General features: G+C 36.9%; 1 protein-coding gene across 1 annotated transcript; it reads right to left on the reverse strand.

Moving 5' to 3' along the window:
- Nucleotides 1–5710: 5710 nt before the first annotated feature.
- LOC146733889 (CD59 glycoprotein-like) lies at nt 5711–9825 on the reverse strand. The gene is made up of 3 exons (XM_085508662.1): nt 9569–9825; nt 7421–7561; nt 5711–6255 (listed from the first exon to the last, which is right to left on the reverse strand). The coding sequence occupies exons 1-3, from the start codon at nt 9621–9623 to the stop codon at nt 6011–6013; spliced, it is 441 nt and encodes a 146-aa protein (XP_085364788.1). The 5' UTR covers nt 9624–9825; the 3' UTR covers nt 5711–6010.
- Between the last annotated feature and the right edge of the window lie 1044 nt (nt 9826–10869).

The raw sequence follows: 10869 nt of genomic DNA on the forward strand, positions 1-10869 counted from the left end.
GACGTCAGGATAGCGCATTAAAATTGCCATTTGATAGAGAGATAGCCACATAGCCCTGTCATGTAGTCCCAGACTACACCACTATTGTGGTGGGTGGTAGAGCCACAGGAGTGGTATATGGGCGTATGGTTTAGGTGGGGGTATACTTCACCTTAAATTATTGTTTCCTGTGTTTAAAAAACGATGGTCGTGGCACAGCGAATTCCAAATGGACCTTATCAAACGGCTCGGCGACCACTGCCGTTGAATGACACAGAATAAGAAAGTAAGAGTAAGCTCGATGTTATTATAGCTTTGTTTTGACCTGCTATCATATCAACAATGTCGTCGCGAAGAGCACAGTGACCTCTTTATAGTATTGTCACATGATCACATGACACTACTGACGTGTAGATTGTTTATGACAGAGAGTATTGGAAATAAACCTCACTGAATTCGCTAGACCTGTAGGTCCGTGACAAGACAATGTATTTTTTTGAATTCTCCGTTATTTGCAAACATCGTTATGGGGATATATAATGTGCGAACACCTTTTCACCACCGCTGGGAACATGTCTGAGATTATGTAAACTCGAATTCAATAATTATTGTCTGTGTGAACATATATCAATAATAAATATGCATGGTATGTATTCGGTTAGAGTAGTGGGAAACGTTCCACCTTCAAAATGTCACACTTTGGCAAACTCATTCAACCAAAGACACTAGAGAAGAAGAGACATTGCACGGAACTTCCGTTACTTTCCTTTCATGTTTGCCGCAGTTGCATGTCCCTCTTCTCTAGTGTCTTTGATTCAACCAATCATTGTTTAATATGAAAATGTGTGCTTACAACTCTTTCTAGGGGATTTGGATTATAACACAATCTAAATCCAACGTTAAGCCTATAAACGTTCCATTGTTTTTAGTGCCAAACCCCTTTGTTAAGTACAACAACAAATATTTCTTTGGTGTTTGTGAGCTCTTGTGTGATTGGTCAATGCATGGACAGCTCTTCCACTGCAGTGTTTTACTCCCTATCAATTTGGGACCTGTTTAACCATAGACAGTATAGTAGTATAGTAACACCATTGATGTACATCCATGGTAACACCAAAGTCAAACGCCGTATGCTCAACGCAAGCTGGGCTGGAATATTATAATGAGCAAGTAAACAATGACGTCATATTTACTTTGATGCGATGTCACTACTTTCGTATCGAACTACAAGTATCTTTCCCCAAACGAGTCGTTTTCTTTCCGCAATACGCATCTTTTGAACACACAATAGTTACTAGTATCTGATGTTCTCGTGAACGTGGTTCACTAGTAAATATTACTTTTAATATATATGTTCCTGTTTAATTGAATAAAATTAAAAGTTAGTTTCAGACGACAGTAATGTTTCCGTACATGCTATATTCAGTTTGTACCCCGTTTTCGACAAAATATTTGAATATTTTTGTTTTCATGATGCATGAATCTTCTTATTATGTTATTGTTTACCGACTATGCTCGTTTTTCATTGTTCTCTGCCACGCATTTTTTTGTCAAACAGACTTTGAATCCGTATGTTCTCTCGTCTGTCACCATCTTGACTATAGCTCACACTCTTTCAACCGGAATTCATGTCCATGGTTGTACCCCGTTTTCCACAAAATACTCGAATATTTTAGTTTTCATGATGCATGAATCTTCTTATTATGTTATTTTCCACCGACTGTGCTCGTTTTTTGTTGTTCTCTGTCTTGCACTTTTTTTGAAATTAACTTTCAATCCGTCCGTTTTTATGTCTGTCGTCATCTTGACTACCTATTCACACTCTTTCAAACGGAATGTATGTGTAAGTTTGTACCCCGTATTCGACTAAATACACGAATATTGTTGTTTTCATGTTGCATGAATCGTCAAATTTTGTTATTTTCACTGACTACGCTTGTTTTTTCTTGTTCTGTCTCGCATTTTTTAATAGACTTTCATTCCGTCTTCCGTTTTCACGTCTGTCGCCATCTGGACCACACGTCCAGTCTTTCAGCCTAAATGCACCTCTACCTACGTTATACCCTGTTTTTATTAATAATTTCAACAAAATAACTCGAATACTTGTGTATAAGTTATTATTTTATTTCCACTATTCTCGGTTTTTTGTTACCGTTTCAAAGGGTTTCTTTTACGTGACAATCAAGAAAACGCAAATCTTCGCTATTTTTGATGTTGATGCCGGGGCTCTGAATCACACACACAGAGTTGTTAACATGAATTGCTGTGTCTATTGCGTTTGGATCTTCTTCACTATCATTTCCACCGTCATCAAAATCCGAAAAAAACCTCAAGCAAATCATCTACACACGGGAACTCGTGATCAGCAACGGCCATTTTAAAACACCCATGGAATACCGTAGGCGACTCTCGTCAACAAAATTACGCATTTCGCGAGAGTTCACGACTCTCGCCGCCTATAAACAGACAGTTTTCAAGACGGCACTTTCTTCATAGTAAACAGATGTGCCCGTAAACCAATTTTGACAGGAAACAGAAGCATGGTTTAGAAGCTAATTTTTTAAAATCACTTTTGACCAAAAATACACATTTTTGTGCATATTTCAAACTACAGTGTCCATAAAAAATACTTACAACATTTTAAAATTCATACAATAAGCTTTCCAAAAATATATAGTTTTGTGGACAAGGGAGGTCATCTTGGTTGCCTAATTAACTAATTAAAATACTAATTAAAATACCTGTCAGGTAAACTGCATCTCTACATTAACGAGGAATCGAAATAAACATTTAGTTTATGTTAACGGTTAGTTTAAATTAGCTTAACTTTTTTCCAGTCTAACCTGCTACAATAGAATCGCTGGAGTTGCTTGTCCTTCCTACTATATCCTACTATATACGTCCAAACGCCACCCTCTTGACTGGAGATCTGTGTTGAAAAATAACCCTTTGTTGTTGCGGTGTATGCAAGAAGATGAACTACTTATGTTTTTAACATCACTTCACCTATTAACAATTCACCCCTAGACGTGATAATTTCATTTCAATAGTAAAAATCCGTTCTCAAAAATCCAAATAATCACAACCTCACCAAAACTCATTTTCTATTCTTACCCACAAGCCACACCCAGACCATTCACCAAAACGAGTGGTCTGGGGTATACTAGTACTCTGACCCATGCCGAGGACTTCCTGTTTGTAATGCTATATGATAAATCTGATTAACTATCATGTGAAACCAAATGAAAATCATTCTAAAATAACGTATTTATACCCAATTGATTCTGAATTCATTGACCAGGGAGAAAGAAATGACATTTGCAATAACGAGCAGGTCCGGGTAGTAACGTCCGATTGACGAAATATACCTACATTGAATGCTAATCCATTTCCAATAACCAAATGTTGTTGTTTTTTTGCTGTCGTACATTATCTTCGGTAATAACTCCGAAAGTGAAGGCTTATCTCTTCAGCAGAACGTAGCCGTTTAAACTTGCAAAACGTGTCTGTTTCGACCGATCATCGCTTAAGCAGCATACAATTTATTTATTTTTTGACTCATTTATTTAAAAAATACGAACGGTGTCAATATTTAAAACTGCATTTTGTCTGTCTCTGGCGTGCTTCAAAATGATATAGATCTTGGCCGATCGTATTTTTTACAAAGGACATGAATGTACAGCACTAATTTCACCCAACCTCCCGCTCGCCTCTGCTTTTTGGTCATTTTTTTACTCGCTTTTGCAACCGCATGTTGAACAATTTCCGCTTAATTTTTCCAGCGCGCGAACCCAGAAATATCGCCCGTCTGCACGCTCGCATTTTAAATACATGGCCGTGGCATCAATATGTTCCTGCTGTCTTAGCATTACCTGTACCACGTAATTGTCTCGATAATCATATTGTTGAAACGAGGTAGCAGCCCAGGATTCAAACTGAACACAGTCTCGCTCTGTCAGCTGGTTGTGGAACGTGTGTATAACAAAAGGTCATAGTTCAAGTTACGTTCGAGAACGAAACAAAGTATGATGGTTTGAAAGTGTCGTTCGAAATTAAATAATAGTTAATACTCGTTGAATCCTCAAACTTTGCACTAAAACAACCATTTTGACAACTCATGTGCCAGTGTTCAGTGTTTGAACAAGCGGTCAGTGTTTTTAATAAGCGAGTGAGAAAAACAAGGGATAAAACATGGTCGTTTTCCGGTCGGAAATTAAGCGATATGCTGTTGATTAAAATGTTATAAAAGCGAAATATTGGGCGAATTAAGTATTGATGCCCATTTATAGCTTGACATGCTTCACCAAATGGGGACATGGTTAGAGTTAGTAGTACCATGGAAGGTACTAATCCATGGTAGTACCAGTACTAGTATACGCGGGGAGGGAGTCCAGAGAGGGAACAGCCAGCATCCCTTTTACGTGAAAACGTGAAATCTCGACGGATTTGTTTCGTTCACACATGTAATATTAAGTTTTGCGGGCTTCTGAGTTCAAAAAAGATGACTAAATCAACCAAAAAGCAAGCGTTTAGAGACATGTCTATGCAGAAGTTGGTGTGCCAGTACTTAATTCATTTTAACACCTAGGCTACTCTATTGACATTGGATGTTTATTTCATGGATTTGGCACTTGAGGTGGCTGATAAACCGTGTCGAAAACACGGATTAAAAACCAGTTGTAAGCACGTTTTCGACACGGATTAAAAACCAGTTGTAAGGACAAATTTTCTTATGCAGTGGGCACCACGTGCTAATTAATGAATACCTAAATTTGCATTTCTATAGGTAGTGACATTATGCGTGTTGCTGTTATAGTGTCAGAATTAATGTAATGTAACTTCTTTCGGTGTGTATCGTCGTATTTGTGTGCCTAACCAAGAAAGACGCATTGTTGTTAATATGTATTATTAATTATTTTACCGCCGTAATATGCCAATGGTGGTTTACACAAGTACTGTATAGTGTCAACTATAAATCGCATATTAAAAACAAAGAATGCCTGTCGTTATGCGATGTATTACAATTGTCGTATTTCAGAAAACATTTTTCAAATTGTTAAATGCCGCCATATACGTCTGGGGTATTTTCTTCAATGAACTCCACTAAGAAAACATACCGAATCCCAATAACTCAATAATTAATGCTAACGATGACCAGAATTATATTACGCAGTCTGATTTCCAACTTATAAAACCACGGTTACTAGAAGCTGGTATAATTTTGTAGAGAGGATTCGTCGTCAAAAAGATGGCGCGTATTTATTAAGATGGAATGCTACTCGTGGGTTTTTATCCACATGTGGATATCCACAGCCGTCGGGCTACGCATGTGCGAGATATATGGGTCTCATATAAACAAAGATGGCGACTTTGACTGTTGTGCAGATCAACGAGTACGAACTGAGACGTTTCCAAGCTTTAATTAAGTAATTTTCATGTATTTAACCGATAGCTGACTTACGTTCTGACGAGTCAAGCAATGAAATATTAAAGTCGGCTTTGTATACCAAACTTGCCGAGTTCCATAAAAAAAACTAATTTTTTCTCGGGTTTAGCACAGTAATGACTCCGCTGATACTATTTTAGTTTATTTACATTGCAGTTTTTTTTTGTAGTCAATAAATAATATAGACATAGCACAATTACTTTCTATTATGGATGTTTTGGAGGTAACACACACGTAATGTGAATTTGAGTAGAGCACCGTAATGCAAAGACACACATTGCACCATTGTGTTTGCTTTCATATAATCAGACATAACTCACGTTTATTTTAGATTGTTAAAAGCACTTGTGGTAAATTTTAAAAAAGTCTATCGGCACAGAGTTTAGCTCGAAAATTACTGGAAAAAAACTCACATTTGATAGAGAATACAATAATTACATGTACAGTAACAAAAAGTTAGCTCAATAATCAATTTGGTTTCCATTTTATCTCACGCGTGTAATGACTACAAACATATATATATATATATATTTGTCTAGACCTTAGTTACTCCAACGATGTGAACTGACATGAACGATACATCATTTATGTATGTAGTTTTAAATATACCGCCAAACTGAAAAGAAGGGTTGTTACACTGTAGGTTGTCATGGAAACACCACTCTCATTGCAAAGATCTTCTGTACAGCATTCAAGACATCGCCATCCATCGTGTTCTAGATTACATTCGTAAGCTAATAACGCAATTCTCTCTCCAATACAATCACTGTAGGTCCAAAGATCAGTGTCTTCAGTACTTCGGTAACATCCTTTTACAATGTACAGACCATCTGAAAAATCAAATAAGTCCTAGTAGAATCAAGTTCAGCAAGTAATTGTAACCTTGTAGACTCTATGAGTTATCAAGTTTATGAAATATATTTTTGTTATTAAGAATAGTAAAGGCATTTCAGAAATATTGCTCTGGAGGATCAATTATTAAAACAAAAATGCCACTAGTCGGCCATTTTGAATTCGATGTGAAAAAAACAAAACAATATGAAGGCCATATAATTTTGAATATAAGTACTACGTTTGATTAAAATTACCTATACTCGACAAGACTCGGTTACGTAATGGCAGAAATGCCTTTGACCCATTTTCAACATTAAAATGGCGGTCATTCAACCATCATGAAACTAATAAATCCAGCTAGAATTAGGTTCACAAATGACCATTAAAATGTTGACCTGCTGACAAATTTGGCATTTTTATTTTCATCTAGTAAACACCTATCGATATAACTTTCCGATTAGTAATGGACCTCCTTTAAGGTAGAATGCAACTCATTAGAAAAAAAATAACGTCAATTTCCTTATGTTCACATAATGTTATAGTTCATGCCAGGAAGACGAAGAAAGGAAAAGAAAACTATCAGATAATCGCTATGAGCCGGAGGAAGCATCAACAATTATTTAGCTGCATCAGATTTGTTTGTCATTCAAATTAATTTCATGTACATGTAAAGGACAACTATTCACTACTTAATTTTAGTGATTTTGCCGTTTCACTAAATTTTCAAATTGTGAATAAACATGGTGATCGCTTTGCATATTCAGTAGGCTTCAATATTATAACAAATTTAATAGCTGTCATTGAAATAAGTGAAAATGTACTACGTAATAATTGCCACCTGCGCACGCGTGGGAATTGAGTCCTAAGCGACGATGACAACGCAAGCTAAACACGCAAAGGCTCATGGGTAGACGCTTATTTGTAAACAATGACACGCGAAGGCCATCTGACGCATGCGCAAGTACTGACTCTCCCCGCTTTAAGCTCTATGCTATTTTTGAAGAGAGTTTCCATACTCTTTCTGAGCGCATGATACACGAGTTGTGGATCAAGGCTCCCATTACATTTCACATATCTATCATTTTTACCTCAGAATTTTACCATAGCAGTATACAACATCGCTTATAGAAAATGAGTTTGGATAAGATTGATATTACTCACCAGCGTAATAAGTCAATGTAGCACAGGCTTCATAAGAACCATTGTTTGGAAGGTCATTGTCATCACAGGTATATGGATTCATACAGTCTTCATTATTATTGTCTATTATGTTAGTGCAGTAATAGCAGTCCAGGGCATGACCTGAAAAATAATACAGACTTTACTTTAGTTGTCCGATAAAGCTTTTAAAAGGTGGTGGTCTACGCGCCGCGTCCTGTTCGATATGGGGAAAAAATACCAATCTTTCACAGCCAAATGATCCGTTGGGGTAATATTTAGCAAACCGCCAACAAAATTGAATCGATTTCATCGTTTTTGTGTGGACAAAAACCTTGAATACGAACACCTAATTACACGAAGAACATAGAACACTTTCTTGGAGTATTTGAAACCAAAAATTGTCATTCCAACTCAGCAGCCAATCATCGACGGCCTTGCAGTTGGTTGATAATTTCGGTTTCAAATACCCCGGGAAAGTGTTCGAGTGGAGGTCGATGCGACGGCGTACTATCTTAGTTCATACTTTGAGATATTCTCGCAATAACATTATTATTATTATTATTATTATTATTATTATTATTATTATTATTATTATTATTATTATTATTATTATTATTAAAAATCTTTTCTTTCCAAGGATACATCATGGGAATGCGGAAAACCAACAAGTTTAGAACAAAATCAGCGAACTTCTTTGTGTGGTGTCCGGTCAAACCCTTGGCCTGGTGGCATCATTCCGTATATGAAATTCAAATTTCTTTAGCATGAAAATACACCGTAAAATACCGCAAAATTACGACACGCTGTAACTTATGGCGTTACGGTGACAGATGTATAACAATCATTCATAACTCTCGTTTGTATATTTCCAGTCACCCCTGAACGTATTGAATTTCTGTTGTGTGCTTGGTCACGCGGTAACCAGTACCAACACAAAAGGGTGAACAAACGTTTTGGCGTCTTTATATTTTGGAACCTCTTGATCTTAACACACAGTATTAGATACAAGGACTTTGATGAATATTACTTTTCGATACAAACAACTTTAATTTTTTAACCCCTGCCTATGATTTCTTTGTTTTAAGTGGTGAACCAAATAGAAAACGTTTTCTATTGGTTAATGAAAACAAAATGCTTTAACCGAATATGAAAACAATTATGAAAGGTTATTTATGCAAAATTACTAGTAGGCAACATTCTCGAGATTTCATGACCAAATGTTGAAGTTGACCTCAAATCAGTCCAGCGTAGGTATTGTATTGTTAGTGGTAGTCATTCATATAGGGTCATGCATTGTGTTTGAGTCGCCCGATTTAAAGTCGTTATAACATATATTAACCGCATGTGTATCTTTTAAGGTATATATGTAGTTTTTTGGGCACTCACAACCACAAACACTGTTAAAGGCGACACGTCTTGAAAAACGATGACAAATATAAAAAAGTGTCTATTTGATCAATAATGTCACATTTTATCGGTATTTATCTAGAGAAGAGCGTCCTGGCACTTCAAATGCCTGTCCAAGCTACAGTTTTAATTAAAACAAAATTAAACCACTGCAATATTATTTCGAATACAGTTTAGAATATACACAACTATAAATTAAGGCCGCATTTAGGTTCGCTTTAATTATATACAGCAAACGTATTTTTACAAGGTAATCGTTATAAACCACATTTTAGATAAATAAGACACCAACGTACTTTTCATAATTTAGGAGTCTTTCAAATTCAAATTGCCTTCATTTTAATGTTCACTCAATTTCAATAACATATTGTTGATTGTAGTCGACAACGGTGGTTCTAATATGTTGAGAAGAACGTGCAAAGTTGTGTAAAGCGATTAAAAATTAGTTAGATTTGTTTGCACATTTGACCTAAGTGGTTGTCCTACCGAACAACGTGATCGGCCAGTGAGAAGTGTTAATGAGTCGCAAGTACTTGCTTGGGAGTTAAATGATTGCATTTCCAAAAACCCTACTTGCGTATGTTTTTGGTGAACTTAAACTTTGTGCAAATTAGTCTGTGCATGGAAACCCATGGAAAAGAATTGTAATTAGTGCGCGATATTTCGAATTATGTAATTACATCTTAAACAACAGAGGGGCTGAAAATTACATTACAATACAGGATCACATAATGTACTCACCGGATGCTACAAAAACTGCAACCATTAGAAGACTTAACACACGTGACGTCGACATCTTGCACACTGGTTAGGGGAATGTAATCTTCAGGTGACTGCGCGAGATAAATGCGCATTGCATGGCAACGCCCGGATTTTATACCCACTCAGGTGTTATTTTGAGCACGCCCTCGTGATTCTTAGTCATAAGACACGTGATAAGCGAGATACATTTTGTATTTGATACGTCCAGGTATTTGGGCCAACGTTCTAAATTGTGATTTTCTTTACGCTTACAAATATTGCGTCAAACACACACCGTAGTCACTACAGATGACGTCATAAACCATTACACCAATAACAATCCAGCAATAGCAATATACCTCAGACAATAGTTTGTTTGTTTGTTTGTTTGTTTTTATACTAAAGTTACCATCAGATCCACTTCAGTCAGCACACTCATGACACTAGGAGCACATTTGTAGAACCACTATAGGGACTTTTCAACGATTTCTAATCAGCATAAATAATTTCAGCCGTGTACACCGTCTACACAGTGTTTTTGAACTCCAGCAACGTACCTAGGGGTCTAGGCTGCACACACCCATAGAAAATTTAGCGTACATTTGATATGCAGTCACGTTACTAGACAGTCAGTCAGTCAGTTTGGAGTCGTCATGCGCATGCTCACACAGTCGGATCCATTGAGGTCAGCAAACTCATGATGCGAGATGTACAAATGCACGACTTGTTCAGACCTCTGTGATGTCGACGAGTTATAATATAGCCGTGTTTACAACGTTTTCAGCACACCAATAATGTAACTTGGGTTTTAAAGCACCCTTACCCCAGCATAGCCTCCTTCTCGCAAAAAATAAATATTCCTCCACTGTGGGCAACAAACTCGCTAGGTGTACATTTGTAGATATGGGGGATTTGTGAACAATTCATCATATATATAGCATCTTCGTTCACACATCACAGCGGGACAGGCTTAGTACCGCACCAAACTTCCTCGTTGTCTGGTCTTGTTCGGTTCGGGGGAACCTAACTCTTTATTGACTCGTTCCTTTGTAACATTGCGGCGAATTGTTGTTTATAACAGTATGTATTGTCACTACGCACCATGCTTGATTTCAATGGACTTTGTAAGTCACCGTCAATTGGGTATTGGAAGGCATGTGTCGTATTCACTCTCACTATAACAATACAACGACGTATACGTATAAATTATAATGGTTTTTCATTTATATTTCATTTTAAAGTTTGACCCCCCCCCCCACTATAAAACAATCCTGTATTCGCCCATGGGAAACGTGTACATT

This window comes from Saccoglossus kowalevskii, chromosome 15 (genome assembly GCF_978046115.1).
Source record: "Saccoglossus kowalevskii chromosome 15, keSacKowa6.1, whole genome shotgun sequence".
Classification (NCBI taxonomy): Eukaryota; Metazoa; Hemichordata; class Enteropneusta; family Harrimaniidae; genus Saccoglossus; species Saccoglossus kowalevskii.

Excerpts from the sequence above, each read along its gene's own strand:
- LOC146733889 (XM_085508662.1), bottom strand. The coding sequence starts at position 9,623 with ATGTCGACGTCACGTGTGTTAAGTCTTCTAATGGTTGCAGTTTTTGTA. Across the intron at positions 7,562-9,568 it reads TGCAGTTTTTGTAGCATCCG|GTCATGCCCTGGACTGCTAT; the intron begins GTGAGTACATTA and ends ATTATTTTTCAG. Across the intron at positions 6,256-7,420 it reads TACATTGACTTATTACGCTG|ATGGTCTGTACATTGTAAAA; the intron begins GTGAGTAATATC and ends TTGATTTTTCAG.